Source organism: Sinocyclocheilus grahami, unplaced genomic scaffold, assembly GCF_001515645.1.
Source record: "Sinocyclocheilus grahami isolate Dianchi unplaced genomic scaffold, SAMN03320097.WGS_v1.1 scaffold365.1, whole genome shotgun sequence".
Classification (NCBI taxonomy): domain Eukaryota; kingdom Metazoa; phylum Chordata; class Actinopteri; order Cypriniformes; family Cyprinidae; genus Sinocyclocheilus; species Sinocyclocheilus grahami.
The window spans coordinates 716,783-741,196 of NW_015505544.1; the positions used below are offsets into that span (position 1 = coordinate 716,783).

Sequence of the window (24,414 nt, forward strand, 5' to 3'; positions counted from 1 at the left end):
TTTATACACTCACACAGTTTGTTTACACATCTAACATTTTTTAGAAGAGAAGCTCGTGCACAGATATTTGTTTCAAGCAGGAGGAGGGGAACAAAGAGAAGGTTTTGCGTTAAAGCGCGCATATGAAAGCCGATCCCTCGCCTCAGAGCTGCTCGGACCTCCTGCACTAGGAATTTGAGAGCTCGTGGTCCGCGTGAGCCTGATTGTAAAATGCTTTCATTTGTGCCACATTAGTAAAGAGGGAAATGGCACAGAAATCACCCTCAAGAGCTTCAATAGAAAAGGAAACTTTGTCATTTTAGTTTAATTAGACTTGTTGAGAACATGATAAAACCCACTGATTGATGTGTGTGTGTATGTGGTGAATGTGTTGCAAAGAGAGAGTGATAGACAAAGAAACCCCACAATAACATCAGTATTAGCCATATTTGTATCAGCTCCGCTGAATACCTTGTTTCCAGTGGTCTTATGCATTGTTGTTTTGAGGGCCTTAAAAATCGAATGATTTGAACCCATGCTGACAATCGAAACATCAGTGCGAGCACATTTACATTACATTATCAGTGCGAGCATAGTCCACATTAAAATGTTCTCATTTCTATTTTACAAAGTCCTTTCACGACCACCTATAAACACAGGCAAAACTCTTATGACTATAGGCCTGTAGTTAAACATAAGAACTGGCATGAAGCTACGACAATAGGACTAGGAGTTACATAACCAATTTATAACTGAACGGAAGGTCGTTGGAAGAGCCTGAATAGTGCTGAAAATTTAATTCTTGTCTAACGCCTTTTGTGTAGTGCCTCTGCATTTCTAAAAAGGAGTAAAACGATTCTTGTTTTTTGCTCAAGTTTAAAACAGTCAATCTAACAAAAGTGCTTCTGCGGGATTTGTTAAGTCTCTTTAGCCTGTGCAAAATCAACAACTGATGCAAAAACTAAGCAGTCTTTTATACAGTAGGCTATAGTTCAACAGCGATTGCGACCGCTGCTAAAATGTTTACAACACTTGAGGGAATAACACTGTAAAAAGAGTTCCTGGATGTATGAGGGAAGAGCAGGAACAATTCTAAATGTGTCAAAAAGAGGGATGCCGATTTTTCCGTTGCGCTGAATGCTGAGGAACAGCGGGTAATATGGTGTGATTGAGCGGCTGCTTTTCCCACTTGGTCGCAGGAAAATCGCAGCTAGCGGCGACACTGTAAAACCAGGCTTGCAGGACAAGCAAATAAAAATCAGACCGCAAAGCAGCATTCGGGGTGCACGTGGACGAATTTCCACATGCGAATTTTTTTTAACATATCGAATAGACTTAAGTTCTGCATGTCTTTTAAAAGTTTGTGGATTGTATAGTGCCTCTACAAAAATAAAACGCCATAATGGAAATCCAAGCAAGCTTTATTGCTATATTTACATTGGCATATTAGGTCGAAGAAAACATGCAAAATGAAAATGTTTAAATAAATGTTTAAAGTAATATGAATTACTTCAAATTTGGGTTATATGAGTAGGCCTATATTCAAATATGCTAATGTAGCATATTTAATCATGCTTAATTAATTAACTCTTCATAACATCATCTTAAGTCTTTACATTTGGTTTACGTAGCCTACCAAATCAATTATTCAACCGACATTGCTAATACAAAGTAGCGTAGCCTACTAAGCAGTGTAGCAAGAGATAAGCATTGAGGCAGCGTACTTAGCAATAATAAATGGAATCGATGACAATTATTGTCAGAAATTGTAACAGTACAGTAGCAAACCGGACTGTTTGAAGTTGTGCAACTTTGCTGGTTGTGAATTTCAACCATATTTCAGATCTCGACTGCCCAGCCGTTTGGTCATTGTCCTTCACCACTTGCTTAGTAGCCTATATGGCCATTACGGTCAAAAACACGACGTCTTTTCTGACTCAACGCCCACACTATATCCCACCACTGCCATCAAGCGGCCACGGCTGCGCCCCCGCTTATATGTTTGTGTGCGCGCGGGTCTGCGGCCTACGTGGGCTATTCGCACGAAAAGGGGCACTTTATGATTTTTGGCACGTGGTGTTCGTGATGCAACGAAACAACGTAATTTTTGTCCCTTAAATAGGATTAAGATAGGGGTTATGTTAAAAACGTGTCAGAATAACCCACTATCAGATATATATATCAGATTAGTTTAATTTGACAGTTTACATAGCCTATTTACAATTTATTGACAAGTAATAAGAATTTATTAACAAGTACTTTTTTTTTGCCTGGTCAAATTCCATAACTCATTTCATCTTGACAAACTGTTGTTTTGATTGATAGTGGGCAAAACATTTTACAATTAAATATTTATGGTCGAAAACATACACATAGGCCTAGTTCAAGCATCGACGTTATTAAAGCTCAACAACGCTAAATCAAGTCAAATGTATTTGTATAGAGCATGCACTTCGTTTCAAATCAGCGTTACAGAAGTCATGATTATCTGTCAGTTTTGAGCTTAAAATTAGGGGTGGCCTCCTGTGCTTCATGAAATGTACTTTAACCCTTTGATTTGGTTGTCTTTTGATTGCTCGATAGGCCATGTAACATCATTCGGGACGCAGGAAATTTTTTTTTGTAGCTGACTGATTTAAATTTGGTCCACAACAAAAAGAGACGGCTTTAGTTCCTATAGGGGGCAGAGTCACTCTCTGAAACCACGTCCAGACACACACACACACACACACACACACACACACACACACACACACACACACACAGTGAGGCTGTTTAAAACGGTGGTGGCACAATGCGCCGAATGCAGAACTCATATAATGCGCAATATACAATACTCAAAATGATTTACAAAATCTGATTATCTGTCAGTTTTGAGCTTTAAAGGAGGGGTGGCCTCTTTGTGTTTCCGGAAATGTAGCTACTTGAACCTTCAAGATGTTGACTTTTGATTGCTAGAGCCATAGCAACATTCTGGACGCAGAAAAAAACATGGTATGATGTGGCTTAATACGGAGATATGAAGCAACAAGGCTCGCCCAGCTCGTGATCTGTTTACGCCTTAATGAATAAAATGTAGGACTGGAGGGGAAGCGCAGAGACTCACGGCACTAACTTTTGGCACTGTGCCCACACTGAATGAGCTCGAGCAAGGGTTGGCATGAAGAGCCGTTAGGATTTCTCAAACCTCACTAATAAACTACTCACAGTCACAGGATGAAGCAACACAGCGGCTTGTAAAATGGAGGGGGCAAAGGCATTAATAGTATCAGTGGGAAGTGAGCAAACGTGTATTTTATTATAGGTTCAGCCTTTGCCTTTGCAAGTGGTGAGTGAACAAATAGCCCTAACGAGCCGGAGCTAAACGCTTTGCCAAAGCAAACAGGATTATTGTGAGTTGAGGCTATAGCGAAACGCGGTGTTGCGCCTACAAGATGTGTTCATCTGTCTTCGACCACTTTACAGTGGTCTTCACAAAATCTAGCAACTTGAGGATCGTGGGAATTGCGTTTTCGAGGACAAGATCATATGACACTTATTTAAATAAGCCATCTGTGTGTGCAAATGAAAGCAAAGTTCTAATCTCGAAAAAGGTAACAATTACAGAGGTAACAATTAACGTTTCCTCACATGCATTTTCTGTATTTAGCCTACTTTTATTCACCAAACAACTGGGGTTGGCGATGTGCATTGACGATTCAAAGAACATTGTGAAGAATAGACGTGTCCTCATTTCATCCTTATATTTAAAATAACATGATGCTCATGTTTAGTGCCAACGGTCGCATATGAACTGACATTTCCTTCCAGAACAAAACAAATAACGAAACTTCCCTCTCACGTGTCTTAAAGGAGACGTAATGATTAGTCTTCCCTTCCCACCTCTCAATGCAGCCAACTTTCTTTATCTTTACACCGATGATCGACGGTCCTGTCATTTTCTGCTGTTGAAGTTGACTGACTCTTTTGTTCTCACGCGAGATGTCCTGACAGCTATTCTGACATAATTGAAAAGTAAAATATATATATATATATATATAAATAAAATAAAAATCATACAAAACAAATGCTTTGCGGTTTGTTTTATTTATTTTTACAGAATTAATTTGGTAAATATTAGTTAAATTATTAAATGTACAACACTGACAGACAAGCTGTAAAAATTCCTTTTAAATGAACCTGTTTAGTATTCATAAATCTCATTTTTATCTGAAAAGTATTTGTTCCTGATATGTTTTTTCTTCCTCTTCCTGGATTCATTTTAGTTTTTTGATTTATTTATCTTATTATTATTATCTCTTTTCTTATTCTTCATTATCTTCCTGCTAAACAATTAACATATATTCTATAGATATTGTTTTCCCCTGAATGCTAATTATAGATTATCTTATTAGAGAAACCAAAAATCAAGCCACTTCAAGATTAGTTACATTGTCATAGGCTACTATACAAGTGTATATTATCAGAAACGCAGCAGTTGTAACACACTCTAATTCCTTGGTTTTAATTGATATAAATGTTAGATGAAGTGTCAAAAATCAGTCTTGACTGTGAATATGTACGTGGCCTAACACATGATTCCTTTATTACAACACCTTTGTCACGCGAAACGTTTGAAATGTTTATAATAATAATTACAATAATTGATTTATTTGCTTTTCAAAAAAATGTGAATGTAATTTTTTTCAAAAAAATTTAAATGGCTTTTCTTTTTTTTTGTTTAGCCGATTTTTGTTTATTTATATTGGATCTCGTATATAGTGCTGAATATTATTGCTTATCTCTTTAAATGAGAGACTTACGAGCTTAATTTCAGATAGGAGAGCAGCGTAGTTAAAACACACATTTAATTCAGTGATTTAACGAATTTTTACATTTAAACTAAATATTTGTTGACTTCAATTTGTGGTTTAACACTATTAAAGATCATTTACGAAATTTCTAAAAAATAAAAAGGAGCAACAAATAGATCTGCAACCTCAACGAACAATGCCTTTTCATTTCAAAGAAACATGCAGTACCAAGCGAAATCAAATTGGTCAGACTTTAGGATATTTTATCTTACGTTTTTACATTTTTACACTTACCCTGTTCATAGTGCCAATTTTCTCTCAACTCGAGTATATTAGTTGGATCATATTCATAATAATTCTAAAGCATTGCTATATGTTTAATAATTTGCTATATGCTCTTCTATTGACCCTAGAGCTTTTGCTAGCCTATATGCTGTGAAGAAAATGGCGAAGCAATACAATTGTTATTTTAAAAACAGCCCATAATAGTAGGCTAATAGCTAATACATATCTCCTCCCCCTAATAAAAAGCACAGTGGAGCAAAAGGTTAATTTAAACATAGTTTTCCTCAATTAGCATGAACTTTCTTCTAAACATTTGCTGCTAAAGAGCCCCCTAGTTAACAGCTGGTTGTTTGGTATCTGAAATTGTTTATGAAACACTTAATAAGTGCATGTCACATCCATTTTGTTGCACAATCTTTTGTCTGGGTATTACCCAAAATGGCCGTTGTTCTGTTTGAGGGTTCGAAAAATATATATCTTCAGCTAGCTGAAATTGAAATTCTTTTAGAAACGCTTTATTGGTACTTTTCCTGTTGTATTCTTCAGTGACTGGAAGCGTTTAACTGCTGTCGTGAAGTGACTGTGAGCAACTTACTCTGAGATGACAAGGTCGACAGACAGACGATGTTATAATGACAGTTTATGTTCGGGCTGCAGTTTAGCCTTAACATTGTGCTCGAAGCTCCCATTCTGACAACAGAGCAATCACCTTAATAAGACTGTTTTATTTTTCTTCTACATTTGCTGTGCTTCTTTAACTAAAACAAACTGGTTAATATGGGTCATCATGCAAATTCTATAGCCTAAGCCATTTGACCTCGGGGTGATAACGCAAATAGCCTGCACCTACTCTTTTGCGTATCATAAAATCAAAGGATTTTTTTTTGAAGAATCTTAAAGCTTTTTTCAAATAGCAAAAAGTTGCAAAGCAAGGCTTATAAAATGTTTTTATCCGAGTACATGCATGTTATGTTATCCGATGTTAAAAAAAGATTAATTTCGAAAAAATTATAAAACACCCGTAATATTATCATTTATTGTATAACGTCTTGATATCGCACGCAGTTTGAGAAAATGGTTGACCAAACATATATGAATAAAAATAAAACATTATACATTAAAAGTGTAATGCTACTAAATGATAGAATAATAGATTAATAATAAATTCATATTAATATCTAATTATAAAAATAAATAAAAAATAATAATTTATATAATAAATTATATAGATTATCTCGTTAAGGGGTTGCACTTTAATGAATATTTAATGTAGGCCTAAACGAATGAATGAATTAACGAAATAAAAAAATAAACAAACAAATAAATGTAAGAGAACAAACATTCAAATACATATAAGGACATCATCATTCACTCAGTAATTTTTGTTGGCAAAAAGATTAAATATAATAAACAACTAATTTGATGAACACCACAGATTCTCTCCACATTATGGAGAGCAGATCATCTGCAAACTTTTGTCTAACCTGGTCTTTTCTTCTTTTTTTTATCAAATTGGAACGTTGCTTAGGAAATCTTGAACATAAAGAGACTAAATAATCGTGTTTATATACATAGTAAAATATTTTGCACTTGTCTATTATATATCTAAACACCTAAGGGTATATTCTTATATTATAGGAATACTAACTTAGTGCAACATTTATATGAATTAATATTTTAAAGCTGAGTTTTTAATTAACCACTACACAAATTAAAGGTTCAATTTAGAGCCCAAATAGAATTTACAAACAGATGTCGTACGAGAAATGTGAGTTTTTAGAGTTACTTGTGTTTTAAAGAACGCAGAAACCACTAATCTGAAGAACCCATGTGACAAAGAACTTTTTTCTTTATAAAGGGTGTAAATGGTTAAGAGCAGGACAAGCTGTAAAACCATGTCATTTCAAAACGTTTAAGGAGGTTGCGCTTTGCAAAAGTTCAGTTCTTCCATCATTGCTTTTGGTTAAAAGTAGATCGATTTTTCTAGATTTTGTGAAACAATATGTTATATTTTTTGTAGTAAAACAAAAAAGGTAGTTTAAGAGGAACTTATAAGGTTTATCTTCCAAAGGAGACCGAGTAACAGCCAGAGCTGCCGTCGCTCGTCAGAACTGAGCGTGTCAAGTGGACAGATAGCTACAGGATATCTTATGTCGCTTAACAAATTATGAGGTGACTGAAAGCGGTATTTAATTTGTTGAATCAAAAAGCAGTAAGGAAGCGGCGCTAAGGCATTTAAGAATTCTACCTGCTCAAGAATCTTTCTAATATAATTTGGAATATAAAGATAGGTTATGCAGCAGTAGAAATACGGATGCGCTCAGCAGGCAGTAGCGTACTGGAAATGCGGAATCTCGCTAGAGTCGCGCTGACAACCATTTATATGCGAGTGCTTTTATCCTGGTTATATGTCAATAATATAATGCAAATCAGCAAGTATATAATATATGCCTTTGCGTTGTGAATCAGTGTCTCTGTTCTCCAAGTGCTGAGATCAGCTGACGCGCTCATGTGACCAAGGCTTGCGAGTCTGCTCAAAATGGAGTTGTCGGAATCAGTGATGAAAGGGCTTCAACCCCTGGCCGATCCAACTGTGTTCGACCAGAAATCATTTACGATATTCACGGAGGTCGCATTCGACAGTCTGGTCTCCCCTCGAGGCGAAAGCGTTCTAGGTAAGATGCTTGAGGGTTTTTTTTCTTTGTGCTACATTACTTCCGGTGCTTTCCAGACAAGAAGGAAGTCGCGCTGCGCTGTGTCTTCTTGCTGATGTTATTTTCTAAGGCTTCGCATGTTATATGTCACCTAAAGCTATGCAAGGGCTGACAGACTGCTCGCCATCCTTGCTTGTGGCTTGCATACTGTGCTAACAGTGTAGTGTACAATAAAGAACCCTCCGCTCTTTGTGCTACATTACTTCCGGTGCTTTCCAGACAAGAAGGAAGTCGCGCTGCGCTGTGTCTTGCTGATGTTATTTTCTAAGGCTTCGCATGTTATATGTCACCTAAAGCTATGCAAGGGCTGACAGACTGCTCGCCATCCTTGCTTGTGGCTTGCATACTGTGCTAACAGTGTAGTGTACAATAAAGAACCCTCCGCTTAGCCGAATTAGCTATGGTGTGGGAACCACTGCATTCTTTTTTAAGAACTGAAATGTGTATAAGGTTTCATGAATATTTACTTGGTTATGGCCAAACGCTTTCATGTGGTAGCCTGCATGTCTTTAATCTAAGTAAAAACAGTAGTTATTAACTCATCTGCTCTAGTTATCCGCTAATGTTTTGTCTCTCTTTTTTTTCTCCTTTTGTAATTAATGCGCTAAATTGGCATGTCAAATAAGTGTACGTTTGTATTGTCAAAGCATTGTTCGTTTGCTCAGTTCAAAACAACGCACGTAAGTCTCTTGTAAGCTCGCTCGCTCTCTCTCTCTCTCTCACTCACGCACACACACACACACACACACACACACACACACACACACACAAAAGCTTCTCTTGAGAGCAAATTTCATCTCTTGCAGGTCACCCAGAATTGAAGCACATTGACCAGACTACCTTGAAACACTGTCATACGGCGGCAACGACCTTCATTCTGGAAGGAGTTAAGCAGAATGCAGATAAATCAACAATTAGGTAACCTGATCTGAAATGGGCTTTTTAAGATCATATAAAACTGTTTAGCACTTTATTTTACCTTTCCATTCTAAAAATGTTGTGTATTGTTTTAGCTCGTGTCTTGAGGACGCCAAGTTCCCGAATGAGAGAGTGGACACATTTTATAATTCATTCCAGGTAGGCTAATGTTTTGCATTGATCCGTTTCCTCTGAATGAAATTACAGTTGCATTGCAGTAGGCTATATTAAAAATGTCTTTTCTTTTAGAAAAACAAAAGAAAATTGGAATCTTTGTTATCAAGGTGAGAAATTGTATGCAGTGTTGGGGAAAGTTACTTTTAAAAGTAATGCATTACAATATTGCATTACTTCCTAAAAAAGTAACTAATTACGGTACTTAGTTACTTTTATTGAAAGTAATGCGTTATGTTACTTTTGCGTTACTTTTTACTTTTTAATCTGGGCTGGGCTTGCTTGTTTGCTTTTAATATAAAAAGTTATATTTTTGGCAAATATAAAAGCCCTATTTCTCACCAAAAGCCTCAGGCTGAAGGAAATGCAAATTCATGTCTGTACAGTAGAACACAGAAGAAGAAAGTTCAACACTCTTCAGCAATAAAAAAAGAAGAAGAAATATTAGTTTATCTTGTGTAATGTTTGCTTATTAGTATGGTTGAATTGGATCACTGAAGGTCAGCAGCATGTAAATGGGATTAAATACATAAAGGATATTTATATTATCTAACATATTTAACTATTGCAGCTTTGAGTCATATTCTGAGTTGCTTTTAACTGTTTTTATTAACTTTGAGGAAAACTAAATCTGATTTTTTTTGTGAGTGAGATGAATTAATGCATGTTCACATTTATTCTAGAACTAAAGTAACATCTTTCAATCAATAAATGGGGGGAAAAAAGTAACTGGCGTTACTTATTTGAAAAAGTAACTCAGATATTTTCTTGTAAATTAAAAAGTAATGTGTTACTTTACTAGTTACTTGAAAAAAGTAATCTGATTACATAACTCGCGTTACTTGTAATGCATTACCCCCAACACTGATTGTATGTATAGATTTTTGTAAAATGCATCTGTTACATAAGTAGCCTGTTTATTTGATGGAATTATAGCCTACCACAACCAATTCAGTAGTGAATTTTTCCTGTTTGCAGAGTGTAAAATCAAAATCTGTGTAACTTTAAGTATGATCTGCAGCAATAGGCTATATTTATTTATTTATTTTAATTTTTTTACTATCATCTTTTATGTTCCTCAGCATTGATACATGTCCTCCCCATGTAACGGATGCTGAATGGCGTCTTGAGTATTGTATAAAGGTACGTTGTTTCTATAAATTAGTTAGTGTTTCCAATACTTCATTATCTCATAACCATTGTTTTTCTCGGCAGAATAGTCATGTACATAAAGTCAATCAGCCGTCATACCTGATTTCCTTAAACACCGAGGTATGTAATTGTAGATACATAAATAGGCTAATAGCTATATGTCCAGTAATTGTTGTTGTTATTTTCTTCACTTTGAATAAATTTTGGTTACTTTTGCAGAGGGCTGGCGCTTCTTCGGAAATTAATTTTAGTTGCACCATGGAGCAACTTCAGGTATTTATTGAAAATGACAAAGTTGCATGATCATTATTTAGCTTTATCCTCAAGTAATTATTAAAGACAATTTAACATGACATGGTTTACTTCGCTGATTAAGAGGGTTTTTTTAAGGCCTGGGTAAAATATACGGTTTTATTGTTTGAGTCATGTTATTTAAGTAGCAGAGCCTATAGAGGCTATTTTATCTTCCTACAGTTACATTTTGTATGGGCATCCTCATTTTACAAGAAGTCCGGTCTAAAGAAACATACATACAGACGCAATTGAGACGTGAAATAAATCATTAAACAGTTATCTATAGTTTGTATTATTATTGACTGTTAATTGATATAACTCATTAATTCTGTTTTAAGCTACAGCTGAAATTGAAATGCAAACTTTGTGTTTCTTCCTTTGGAAAAGCCTGCTTAGCTATTTTATTATCTTAGTCATTACACAGATGCCTGTGTTTGTCATAGGGATGACACAAAGGTGAATTGTCCGAAAGATAGTCATAAAATTCTCATGCACTCAATCATGGTCAAATCATGTAACATATCGCAGTAGCTTACTTTTTGAATCGACCCACAAGTTTTAGCAGACTGAAACCATGATGCCACTGCCTAAAAATAAAATTAAGACGAAATCGATGTATTTTCATTTGATCACGTTAAATCCAATAAAAGAGTTTAAAAATAAATAAATAAATAAAATAGCTGTTTTCTCATTTAAGGATGTTAATTTATGATGTTATTAACTTGTTTGCGTAAAGCTTGTGAGGTTTACGATGACAACCAATTGACCATCTTTAAATGAAAGAGTGCTTTGGCATAAGACTACCGCATAAACTGGATATAAGACTATATTACAATAACAGTGTTGCCGTATAATTTTCACTTTATGTTTCCCTCAAATACAGAAATTTGACTTTGTGAAATAAAGGTGGGAATTAACATGTGCACGTATTTACTGGTGGATAATCTGGATTGTTTCAACGGTGTATAGGATTTGGTTGGAAAAATGAAGGACGCAGCAAAAAGTCTCGAGAGGACATCCCAGTCTTGATTCCTGGATCAATACATTTCGAATGCCGGAGATTAACGCGACAAACGTGTCTTTCCTTCAGGACGCAGTGCCCTATCAAGTTTTTTTTTCTTCTTGTCGCATATATCGACTATTCTGTAGCTTCTTTTCATAAATTTTACAATAAAAAATCACTTTGATATAAGTAAACCTGCCTTTGTGTAATTATGTTTTAAAGCTCAGTCAGCTCTCTTTGTTGATAAACGCATGTTTCTGATGAAAACGACATTTGTCACAACTATGCGACAATAGTGTCTGACCTCTGGATCCCCTTACTGATACAAGCAACGCTTTGTGTCTATATATGCTATAGAAAGTAGAAATTCTTAAGGTTGAGGGCCAGGACAGGCTTTTATAATACATTGAAGGTAATGAGAATATGCGGAACGGTTGTGTTCCTGTGCGAAATTATTTAATCATATTTGTAGCAGTAAAATGGCACTTATTTTCTATAGGGAACTCCCGGCCATAAGTGGAACGTGCGCAGATTTCTTACATTGTACTGCCCTCTGCATTATTCACCACCATGAATTAATTTAGAACAGACTGTCGGGTTAGGTAGCATATAGCCTACTATGTCTGAACATGTGATTGGCTAATGTATGAACTGCTTCCTCAACGCCTTTGCGATATTCAGTTTAACATACGGTCTATGAATAGATGTGACTCTGGCTTTATGGTAAGTCGATAATGTCTCCGTTATGAATTACAGTCTTCAAAGATGTTGAGGGACAGATATTTTTGCAGAGAAAAGTACACAAACTGACCTACAAGAACCTATCCTGTTGTGTAAACCGCGGTCAAACAGACTTTGAAACACATTTCTTTGTTATTTGCTGAACGCGAGCAGCGCTGAATACACCGACACATATTCCCAGGCCACCCTTTAAAGAATCAGATCACGTGATGCACGGGGCGGTCGAACTACAAGCCATTTTGGGGACGGTGTCAGTTTCCACTGAACCATCAGCGCAGCATTTTTCGAAGAGAAGACTGAAGGCGCTAGCCTAGAGAAAACGCACATCAGCCTGGCCGTTTTACTGGCGGGAAGTCTACATTCAAGAGCGCTTTCAAATCTGCAACCGAGCACATCACAACCGGACCTTTTCTCATTTTTATTATTATTGAAATGCGCCCTGCTCCGCTGTTCTCTTATTGCAATTGACAGCGTCTGCAGCCCTTTTCAAGATGGCCGCTTGGCTCGTATTCGTTTTCTACTGATCGACTAACTTTCATTGTCTATAACCACCTCCAGGCTCGACTATTCGCTCTAGCTCAGTAAGGTATGTGTTCTTCGATATCTTCCCTTACAAATGTCTAATTTCACACTCTGTGCTCTAAATGCATCTGTGTTTTTGTAAGCGTAAAATGGAGACGTGTGTTAGAGTAGATGCGGGAACTGACAGGCTCGCGTACGCAACACTGGCTCCGTCTCTCCGCGTGCTTATAGATTTGAGTTATTTTATCTAGTAATATTGTATCCTGTCTGTACGAATGATTCCTGATGTGTTGTACGGTATTCAGTTATTGGCATCATTATGTTTGCTTGGGGTTTCTGGCTAAATGAAACGGTTTAGTTTTTAATGAATCCTGATGTGCACGCGAAATCGCGTAGAAACGGGTCGACTGTTCATGTGAGGCTGATTTCTAAAGGATTTTCTTTTTATTGTCACATTGAGCAGATACCTGATTTTATAGAAATGCAATCTGTGTGATGTTTACGACCGGATAAACTCGTTGTTTTACTGAATTGTACCTATTTGTGTGTTTTCTTAACTTAAATTTAGACGGTAACCTAAACGTGTCCATGTTGTCGGATACAGGACAAAGCTTTCAGCGGTTGACAGCAAGCATTCACTACACGGATGATGTGTGGTTGATAAAACTACACGTATTCATAAACTCAGATGCTCATTTCACGTATTTAAAATGTTTTTAGTGGTTTCTTTCATTTGTCCAACTGACCCGAAGGATGCTTAGATAGCCTGGCTTACACAAGGTATAAATGGTACTTATATCAGTTTGTTGGACTCTGACAAACACATTTGTCGAAGTACTGTACCATTCAGATAAAAAATAATAAGCTCAAAAAATAAGTAATCGCGTATTTATATATCTACTGTAATGTAGGCTAAGCCTTTCTGTGGCTTGTCACGTCAAGAAGAAAATATGATTTAGTAGGCTATTGAACTTTGTCGGCATCTTGTTTTAGAATTATTTATTATTATTATTAATAATAATAACAAGGTTTTTCACTTGCGCATATGCGTCTTGATTTAGAAACCGCAATTTGTATAGCCTACATGAGACTTGGGTGAATAATTTTGTTTAAAATAGAATCCCTTCTCTGACTCCCTGTAGTTGTGAATGTCAGAGCTAAATATAAAGTTACGTGTTATTTATAATATTGATGACTTTAACACGGTGTGTCAACATTTCGAGTCTTCTGTCATCAGCTTAATCAGGTGGGATTTCGTTATGGTAGCGTTATCTGTATTAATCGATAGGCTTTGTAAACTCGCACATTCTCACGTGGCACAATTCATGTATAAGGGTCATTTCCTCCTTTTTACAGTTATTTATTCTATAGCCTACATATATAGCACCACCATCACCAGAATGCTCGTCTAGTCAGAGTACAAAGAGTTTTAATAACCAACCGAAACGCTTGTTGCAGTGGTGAGAACAAACAGCATTGTATCAGTTCTGTTTGACTGCTGGATGTTTTACTAAATGTTAGATCATGAACGCCTTTATTTATTTAATAAGCAAGGGCACAGGTTGACATTTTTTCCCCCTGTAGATTGATGATGTTTTTAAAGTCGTCTTACAGAAGTATATAAGCCATTCTTCATACTATGTTTTGATATCCTCTCACGTGAAATAACATCAGAATTAGTGTCCGATGCTTGGTTTTTCTGGCGTGTTCTTAAAATCGTTTTGTATAGACCGATGGTTTAATATGAAATTATCATACCTAGATGACATCTTTAATGTATGATTATCTCACAGCAAGTTACATAATAAATAAAACGCTTTTTTTAACTACTGGCGATAACCTATTTTTGGTATGCTTCATCCAGCACGAGAGTCTATACATGTAGTCACTTGTGTACTGTTGAAAGTTATTGCTTACTCTGGTCGTTTTCGCATTGTTGTGAGCTCCTTCAGCACTTCGTAGCACTTGCCTTCGGCTCTCAGTGAATGCCCCGACGTATGTTTCAACAACAGGATTTGTGACAAACGGAAATTAGCCTCATACATAGCAACGTATGACGATAGTTATATTAGTGTTATATTAGTTACATTAGTGATCCAGGAGGGAGAGACTGTCAAAGCAAAGCGGAGATCAGCATCATCAATGGATGTGCAGTCTTTTATTCCAGCTGTTTATGCGAGGTTTTAAGATGCACTGTAATTTTGAAAGACCGTTAACATATTTAATGGCCGAGATTTTTGTTTTAAGTCGAAATTTGCGCGTTCACGCTATTCTACGCAGAACGTTCAATTACAGCTGCTTGGTACGTTGCCATGTAACGCAGCTTTAGTTGCTATAGAAACCCTAAGACGTGTTCGTCGCATAAAGTTCATTTACGTAGACTGTCCTCAGGACCGATGCGTTGTGCAGTGTTATGTTTTCGTTTTACATCGCAATCGTGCCTTTTCACAGCACAGAACACCTATGTGTAAGAGATGACTTAAAAATCGCACCAGTTCTGTTATTCCGTTCCATAAAAACTAAATTAAGTCCTCATGATTGGTTTCTCTCTGGCAGTTGTTTGTAGTTGCAAAACTTATCTTATTTTGATGCACCTGCAGGGTCGTTTCCATCCCATGACGATGCATCGGACAACAAGGATCAAGATAACGGAGCTCAATCCCCATTTGATGTGTGTCTTGTGTGGTGGATATTTCATAGATGCAACAACAATCATAGAATGCTTGCACTCATGTGAGTATATGAGATGTGCTGCTCTTTTTTTTCTGTGGTTTTATTTGAATATACACAACACATCCAGATAATGTGTCTTATACTATGACATTTCTCTGATCCTCAGTTTGTAAAATGTGCATTGTCCGGTACCTGGAAACCAGTAAATACTGTCCCATATGTGATGTACAGGTCCACAAAACAAAGCCACTTCTCAATATTCGGTAACCTTTAAAATCACTGTCTGTTCCATCTTTCCACTTGCTGCAAATAGTTATTCATAGTAATAATCATCTAATAATCAAGACATCTTGTTTGTTTCTATCTCAAATGCTGTATATGGTGTTTTCTGTTCATGCCTTTTAATATGAGAATTAGGAAATAACATGAATTTGAGTTGGTTGCAGCAGCATTGTTTGAAGTGCATACCCCTCCCCCCACAGGTCTGACAAAACTCTACAGGACATTGTATACAAGTTGGTTCCTGGTCTTTTCAAAAGTAAGTCAGTCACTGTAAAAGATTGTGTTTATTGTTTGTAATTATTTACACATGCTTTGATCTGGAAATGTCTTTTTCTCTGCAGATGAAATGAAACGGAGGAGAGATTTTTATGCTGAACACCCGTCTGTTGATGGTAAGTAAATTAATGTACATAAGTAAATAAGTTTGGCTTTGTTAGGGTAGCTGTTTGAATAGACTGTTGTGCAACTGTTTAGTCTAATTGTTTTGTTTAAATTTAAGCTATGATTCATCTTTTTTTTTTTTTTTTTCAAAGCTGCAAATGGATCAAATGAGGATCGAGGAGAAGAAATTTATTTTTCTGTGCAGATGAAATGAAACGTAGGAGAGATTTTTATGCTGAACACCCGTCTGTTGATGGTAAGTAAATTAATGTACATAAGTAAATAAGTTTGGCTTTGTTAGGGTAGCTGTTTGAATAGACTGTTGTGCAACTGTTTAGTCTAATTGTTTTGTTTAAATTTAAGCTATGATTCATCTTTTGTTGTTTTTTTTTCAAAGCTGCAAATGGATCAAATGAGGATCGAGGAGAAGTTGCTGATGAAGACAAGCGAATCATCACAGATGATGAAATTATTAGTCTGTCAATTGAGTTTTTTGATCAAAGGTATGTTTAAGTTTAAGTTTACTTTATTTATATAGCACATTTAAAACAGCCACCAAAGCGCTTCACAGTAAGAAACGTCATCATAAAAATTGAGTAATACAAAAATTAAAGCACAAATAAGAAATAGGCAAAAATATAGTCCTAATAGGCCAATGAAAACAAATGGGTTTTTAAAAGAGACAGGCTACGGGCCGTTCTGATCTCCACTGGCAAATCATTCCAAAGAAGAGGCCCAATTACTGAGAAGGCACGGTATGTGTTTGCATATGTCTGTATAAGTGATGTTTGGTTCGTCATGTGTAAATAAATACATAAACTTGAAGTGGCCATTCTCTAGTGTAACCTTAATGATAAAGATGAAACTTGAAAAGTTATCGTTTAGTATTTAATTTACAACAATTATACTATTTATTGTTCAGGGCCCAACAGCAAGCCAGCACAGATGAGAAGCAAAAAGAAGAGGTAATTAAGAAGTGCTTGCTGTTGCTGAAAGCCTTTTTTTCTCTGTAATGATGGTGATACAGATTACACCAAATAGTAAAGCTTATCTGAATAATATATCTGTGTATTATTTATGTTATTATTAACCACACAGGTTAATAATAAAAGATACTTACAATGCCCTGCTGCCATGACTGTGATGCATTTGAGGAAATTTCTGAGAAGCAAAATGGATATACCTCCTACTTTTCAGGTAATGTGATCTATTACAGATGTAGTTTCAGTTTCTGGCCTTTTTAAAATCCTTTTGTTACAGTTGAAGTTTGAAGTTTAGTAGTTCAGCGTTTCATCACATAATAATTTTATAGAAAAAGGGTATTGTTATTTATTTACTTGCTGATTTTGCATTGTCCATTATGGTGTCATATTGATTGACTGGTGCTTGTTTTTTTTAATATTATCGTTCTTTGTACTAATAGATTGAAGTTATGTATGAGGATGAGCCTTTGAAGGATTACTACACATTAATGGACATTGCCTACATCTACACTTGGAGAAGAGTAAGTTCTAAGAAGAGTAGTTTTTTTACTGTCAAATCTGACTGCTGACTCACTTTACACACTTGCTCTTAAATCTCAAAGTGTATTATTCAAGCAGGAAATTTATTTATCTTTAGATAATTCGTTCATTCGTGGACTGAGCATTTTAGTTGTTCAGCAAACACCGTTCAATAAGGTGCCTTCTGTTATTTTCCCACATTACATAGAATGGACCACTGCCTCTGAAGTACCGTGTGCGGCCCAGCTGTAAAAAAATGAAGATTACCCATCCACAAGATGGCGTGAACAATACAAACCGCTCTGAAAGCGACTCAGCCAGCGATAAGGCAAGCAGTCCCGCTGGAGTTCCATCCACCTCCTCACCACTACCGAGTCCAAGCACACTGGTTCAGCCTTCACAACCTCATTTCACCCATATTTCTAATCCTATTAACTGCACGACGATGACAAGCCCAAATCGACAGTTCAGCTTTGGCAACAAAGTGCGAAAAACAGCACTGAACGGATCTTCCACATCGTCTGGATGATGAGGGACTACACGATAAAGCCAACGCCAGATATAATCCAGCTATTTCCATGCCAACGTAGTGTCATGTAGATCAATTTCTTTTTGTCATTATTATCAATATATTCTACATGTAACTTTAACGTAGTGAAAATGACGCACCTCATTCAACAAATTGCTGGAATTTCTAAGTTTGCGTGAGAACGTTAGAGGCCCACTTGATTGCAAAGTGTAGCGCAGAGCGAGGTTGTGGCATTTTCAGAATGCAGAAATGACTGAATTATACCGACCTTTTTTTATATATATATATATATGTTTTTACTTTCGGTCTACAGTTTTCCTAAACAAATTGTTATCTGTTGCTTGTAATTTACATGTGTATTATAATGTTCTTTAAAAGCATGATAAAAAGCATTTACTTTTGATTTTAGTTTGTCTTTTCTGGGGTAGTTACTAAACATTCCTGGTATATTCTGGCCTTTAATCATGTATCAAAGAAAGGCATATATATATAGTTCAAAATTAAAGGACAAAATACTATATTTAGGACTACGTGTTAAAATGAAGAATTGCAACGTTAAGTTGTAGTCGGCGTAATAAAATTCAAGTTCTTTGAAATTCAAGTTTAATTTTTGCAGTTATTGTACGATTTGCTTCACTCTACCGGTTCGGGTTCGTCAGTTTGGTCTCGAGGTCATACTCCAGTCCTGCATAGCATGCACATAGCCTATCTTTCAGACTGCTTTCAAGCTATTACATTCACGAATTTGCCGACAAACAGCCACTGTTATACCCCCAACTTCTCATTCTGGACAACATTTTGATGTCTTCAGTGTTCATTGTCTTATTGGTCGATTGTAGACTATTGACAGCTATTGTATTGTGACTGTTGCACAGTATAAAACATCTAAATAAACATTTTACACTTTCAAATCGCCTTCTCGCGTTTTAATGCTGCTTCGAAACATACAAAGTGAGAGAAATCTACATACACCTGAAAATCTTCATGAATTTGCATGATATCCGAATATATTTATTTTATGTAGGCCTACAATATGTATTATGGTGCAAAAAGTTGAAATTTTAGTATTTAAGGGGACCCTTTTTCCTTTCCAGTATTAGCTCATCTCTCAGTAGACAATAAATCTCAATAAATAATCATAAAAATGTGGTTGCAGTACAGAATAACCGTGTTTTTTAAATTTGTATTTATTTATTTATTGGCTCATAAAGAGAGAGCCTACACGCTTTAGCGCGGATGGCAGTCAATTAAATGCTTGTGTGATAAACTGGTAATACATTTGAAGTAGTTAATCTGGTTAATTTATGGTCAAATGCATTGAACATCATATAATCTGTTGCGGAGAAGGTATTGTAAGGCAGGTGCTAAAGACTTCACGAACTGTATAGCTCAAACAGATGACAAGCTTATAACTAGCCTGTGCAAAGTACCCAGTCAGACCTTTTTTGTGCAAAATTTGCCGGTGAATCTCTCCGTGAGGCGAGGAAAGCTTGACTTGATATACTGAGGTAATGAAAGCTATTTAGTTTAACAGGTTATGTAGTTCATCTGTTACAGATTTGTAGGTTAGTTGAGAGTTTCAGTAATAATCTGGTACGTCGACATGGTCTTTAGAAGACTTTAGAAATCTTGTAGAATAAGGCAGTTTCTCAGTGGGCACATTTGTCGGTGTTGAGACTTCCATGAGTAGTCTGACTGAATGTCTTTCAAGGTGTTTTTCCCCATTCAGAGTTACAGAGCGATAACAGCTTATAAAAATATTTTTGGACCTTTACTAATACTATAAATTAAACAAGACATAAGAAAATCACCAGTGATGTTGACTGGACTTACGAGTGAATGAGCAAAGGCTAGTATAGTGTATATTCTTTACATTCATTTTGTGACATTTCAAATAATCTGGCTTTGTAAAAATAAAGAACAATTTTGGGAAAGCTTATTTTTCCAAATATGTAATATTCTCTGCTCACGTCGCCTTGCCATGGCTGATGTCATGAACCTTACGAATAAATGTAGGCCCACTTGTTCTTAATTTAAATTCAACAGTATTTATACACAAATTCGTTGAAAAGCCTCGCTCATTATGAGACCATTCCTTGGCAGAAGTGGCATTAAAGAAGTGGCATAAACTCTTTTGAGCTGGCGTTTAAAAGCCCAGTTTGTTTGATATGTCATGTTACCGGTCAGATAATCTTTATGAACCGATTACTTGTCATAATGGTTCAGATATAACAACCTAAATGACAAGCTTAGATTTGACCATTTAAGGCCCATATAACTAAATACAAAATAGTTTCTAATAGCCTACACAGTGTGTTAAGTGCTTGGCCAAGTCATGTTAGAAACATACACGCTTGAGACAACAATAAAATATGAAAGAAAAATTATGAATTCATAACTATGGTAACAAGCTCAAATTGCCGCATTATTAAAGCTTGAGGAGGATTAAACAATAATTGTCCTTTATGTAGGTTTCTTTCAGTGTGTGTGGGTTAATGAATTCACTGCAGGCACTCACAGCCACACCATGCTTCATGCAAATCATGTCTTTTAATTAGAAACCACATCTCTTTTAAGATAACCCGACAGCGGTCATACACATGTGACCACGTGAAACATCATAACATCATATTAAAATTATAAACTAGAGCGACAACTTTCAAATGGACAATCGCGTAGCCTATGGAAAGTTTGTATTCTGTTCGACGGTAGACACATTTTTGCCTATATGATGCAAGAACTATAGCAAGCACTAGTTCTTTGCTGTTCTGAAAGTTATTTAAAGAAAATTTGCGAATGTAAAGACTAGTAATCACTAAATATCAGTGCTGCTGTGACTGCAGTTGTCTCTGCGGTAACCATGAAACTAATGTGGGGGCAGCTGTTCGGCCTCGCAGCTCTGTCCCGATATCCCACATTCATCGACCGTTTTTAAATCTTGTTTAATATCCCAATCTAATTAGGGATTATTTAACCCGCTATTACATCTGGACATAAACTGCATGCGACACTGGTCCTGATTTGAACATATATGCGTGTTTCAGCACGAATCATCAGATAAGCATTGACAGCAAACGCACCGAACGAACACGGTGCCTATCACTTCCGGTTTGTTGCCAAGACAACAGCTGCACGCCTCCTCTAAACTCAGTCACAACAAAAGCTGTTTCATAATTGAAGCTTAAAACGTAAATTTTTGTCGCATTCACGCAGCTTTTTGTCGTTTTTGCTCCGATTTGGGATACTCACGTTATGAGTCAACGACAGATTTTGCAAGGTGAGAAAGTAAGATCCTTAATTACGTTAGAAATTTAAAACGTTAATTAAAACTGCTAGTGGTGGCTTACTTTTGCAGTTAGTTGCATAACTGATTCGTCTTATTTCGTCTATTATTATTATTGTTATTATGCAGTGTTTGAGCAGTACCAGAAGGCAAGAACACAATTTGTGCAAACTGTAGCAGATCTTGCAGCAAGACCACAAAATACTGAAACACTTCAAAATGCAGGTGAGTGTCTAAAATGTTTATTTTGTTTAAGGGAGGTTTCTGCATGAAGTGTGTTATGGCATTTGCTTGTATGTAGATACTATGTTATATTTGCTTGTACTTGTATATAAAATGTCGAATTTAATCATTTAAATAGAATTAAAAAAAATTTAAACAAAAGTTACTCAACTCCAAACTTAACAAAACTCAACTAAATTCAAAATGGATTGACTGATTGATTTATCCCTACCTACAATGTAGAGAAGAAGCATATTTATTTAAACTCTTTCAACACTCAGGACTGATGGGGGGAAAAGAGGCCATTGCAAATGTTTCTTTGTACAAGGATCTAAATCAGTATCTTTCATTTTCTCCCAAACACAGTACAATGAATGTTTCCAGAAAATTTGTCTTTCAAAAAAAGTTACATAATTAGTATTACAGAAATAAGGAATACATATGCTCATGCTTACCCTGATACCTTTTGGAACTTAGAAGAACATTTTGTGTAGATATATTTTATTATATGATTTGAATCTTTGAAAGTATATCCTCCCCTCATCTGCTCTCAAGTGTCTTTCCACTCCAGTTTTCTCCCCTGCACAAATGTGCTCACTCTCTTTGGCTTAGGTGTAATGTCCCTTTTGAGGCCTCTCCTTTTGGATGCAGTCCCAACTATTCAGCAGACAGCAGCTCTGGCTCTCGGAAGGCTTGCCAACTATAACGATGACCTGGCTGAGGCTGTAGTAAAGGGAGACATTCTTCCTCAGCTTGTGTACTCCCTGGCTGAGCAAAACGTGAGTTTCTTTAGCTGAGCCTCTCTAATTGAAATGAATAGGTTTGTGTTAAGGTGTTGAACCTTCATGCTTAAAAGTGCTGTATGTAGGATTGACACGAGTGGTTGAACTAGGTATTGCAGTCCAAATTCAAAATATTGGGAGAGGGTTTTTTTCACCCGGTCCCTCCTCCTCAGACTTGACACACACACAGGTTGCCAGACTGGCGACACCAACAGGAACGAGCGCACCTGACAATGAATGAAATGAAATACACTGTTTTCCACCAACTGGTAACCCTGGGTGCCGAAATACAATTGGGTAAACTGGCAGTGGGCGGGTTTTACAAACCAAAACAGAGACTGACATTCCGGCCCGGAACACACATTTTCAAAGGAGAATAACTGACTGTGGCATTGTTTTTCAGATAAACAAGTATGTTAACTTAGCATGTTTCTTAAATATCTGCAAACATATTATGGTATTTTTATGCTTTAGTAGAGTCAAAAACTTACATACAGCACCTTTAAAATTGCTTTTGCTCAATGCAAAAATTTCTATTAACACTGTCAACCAAGCAATCCATGCTTAAATAATTTCCATTTTAACATATTTTTGTGCTGTTATTCTTTAAATGTTTTGTGATAAGTATAAAGTCAACGCAAAAACAGTTTGTTTGCACTTTTTATTTAAACTCCGACTATAAACAGTAACAGTACGTGTTACTGTACTGTTAGCAGGTACTGAAAATGTACATATTGAACATTGAACAAATTTAAAGTTCATGGTAGTGCAACATCTCCAGATTTCAAGACCACATCTTTCCTTTGCCAGGAATTTATTTTTTATAGCGCTTTAATACAAAATAGTTTGTTTCAAAGTCACTTCACAGTATTAAACAGGAAAATAACAGAATTGATGCAAATAAGGCAAATCCAAATTTTGCTATAAAGCAGTTGTAGCAAGACAGAAGTGTCATTATGCAACTGCAGTCAGTTCTGTGTTGGTTTAGTTATGTTCAGTAACTTTTAAGTTAATTCATTATGAAACATGTTCAATTCAGTGATAAGAAGACAACAGTGTAGTTATTCAGCCTCGAGTCAGTTCAGTGTTTATTCAATTCAGTTCAATAACAGTTTTGATGTTGCAAAATTCATGAATTATGAACAATTTGATTCAGCTATAAACCAGAAGACAATAGTGTCATTATTCAACTCAATTTAGTTTGTTATTTTTGTGCTCATCCGACAGTATCAGTGCTGTCAAATTGATGACTTTTAGACCACAGCTAAGCAAGCCAAAGGCAACAGTGGCAAGACAAAACACAAACTCCATCAGTTTGACAGAAATGGAAAGAATCAAAAAAAAAAAAAAACCGTGTTTCCTTGTGCGCATTGTGTGTTTCCTACTCAGCTGTCTCAGATAATAGTGAATGTGGGGGGCGTAGCAGCTGTGATTGACTACCTCGGGGACTCCAAAGGGAATGTACGCCTGCCGGGGATCATGATGCTGGGCTACGTGGCTACACACTCCGAGAACCTAGCCATGGCTGTGATTTTATCTAAAGTCTGTTATCACATACTTTCATAAGCTCACTTGGAAAACTTGACTACATCTAAAATTTGACTACATATGTACACTACCATTTAAAGGTTTGGGGTCAGTATGATTGTTTTAAAACAGAAATTAATACCTTTACATTCATATGATACATTCAATTGATTCAAAGTGACAGTAATGATGTTAAAAAAATCTATTTCAAATAAATTCTGTTCTTTTGAGTTTTCTATTCATCAAACAATCCTGAAAAAAGTGTCATGGTTTTCATATTAATATTAAGCAGCACAATAATTTTAACTGTAATAATAACTGAAGAAATGTTTCTTGCGCACCAAATCAGCATAGAATGATTTCTGAAGGATCATGTCACACTGAAGACTGGAGTAATGGCTGCTCAAACTCTCCGACTTGCCTCTTTTACCCCAAAATTAGAAAAGAAAAAAAACATCAGTTGTGGCATATCGCGCTTTCAGCCGCTGCCTTGCCCAAGAAACGGAAGAAACCTTGAAATAATTAAGCCATATACGCTTGAGGCTTTTAAATGAGAAGGCTATAGGCTACCCACAAACCTTCGTGTTCACCAGTCTGCAAGCTGCTATGCGTAGATTCAATGAAAACTGACAACAGAAGTTTTCCTTCTTCTATTTGA

At 36.2% G+C, this 24,414-nt stretch overlaps 3 protein-coding genes across 4 annotated transcripts; all 3 read left to right on the forward strand.

The window, feature by feature from the left end:
* Positions 1-7,524: 7,524 nt before the first annotated feature.
* Positions 7,525-11,506, forward strand: LOC107549189 (COMM domain-containing protein 3-like). The gene is made up of 8 exons (XM_016230180.1): positions 7,525-7,732; positions 8,578-8,689; positions 8,785-8,848; positions 8,939-8,973; positions 9,946-10,006; positions 10,079-10,135; positions 10,235-10,288; positions 11,279-11,506. The coding sequence occupies exons 1-8, from the start codon at positions 7,597-7,599 to the stop codon at positions 11,336-11,338; spliced, it is 579 nt and encodes a 192-aa protein (XP_016085666.1). The 5' UTR covers positions 7,525-7,596; the 3' UTR covers positions 11,339-11,506.
* A 765-nt stretch (positions 11,507-12,271) lies between these two features.
* LOC107549204 (polycomb complex protein BMI-1-A) lies at positions 12,272-18,838 on the forward strand. Of its 2 annotated transcripts, none has more exons than XM_016230204.1 (10): positions 12,272-12,639; positions 15,176-15,308; positions 15,415-15,511; positions 15,731-15,786; positions 15,872-15,922; positions 16,309-16,414; positions 16,834-16,876; positions 17,010-17,108; positions 17,335-17,415; positions 17,622-18,838. In XM_016230204.1, the coding sequence occupies exons 2-10, from the start codon at positions 15,191-15,193 to the stop codon at positions 17,940-17,942; spliced, it is 972 nt and encodes a 323-aa protein (XP_016085690.1). In that variant the 5' UTR covers positions 12,272-12,639; positions 15,176-15,190; the 3' UTR covers positions 17,943-18,838. The 2 variants fall into 2 exon arrangements, with proteins under 2 accessions (XP_016085690.1, XP_016085689.1); XM_016230203.1 differs by lacking the exon at positions 15,872-15,922 and adding an exon at positions 16,117-16,167.
* A 2,243-nt stretch (positions 18,839-21,081) lies between these two features.
* LOC107549181 (sperm-associated antigen 6-like) lies at positions 21,082-22,244 on the forward strand. Its single transcript, XM_016230172.1, has 3 exons — positions 21,082-21,219; positions 21,355-21,450; positions 22,060-22,244. The coding sequence occupies exons 1-3, from the start codon at positions 21,195-21,197 to the stop codon at positions 22,242-22,244; spliced, it is 306 nt and encodes a 101-aa protein (XP_016085658.1). The 5' UTR covers positions 21,082-21,194.
* The last annotated feature ends 2,170 nt before the right edge of the window (positions 22,245-24,414 follow it).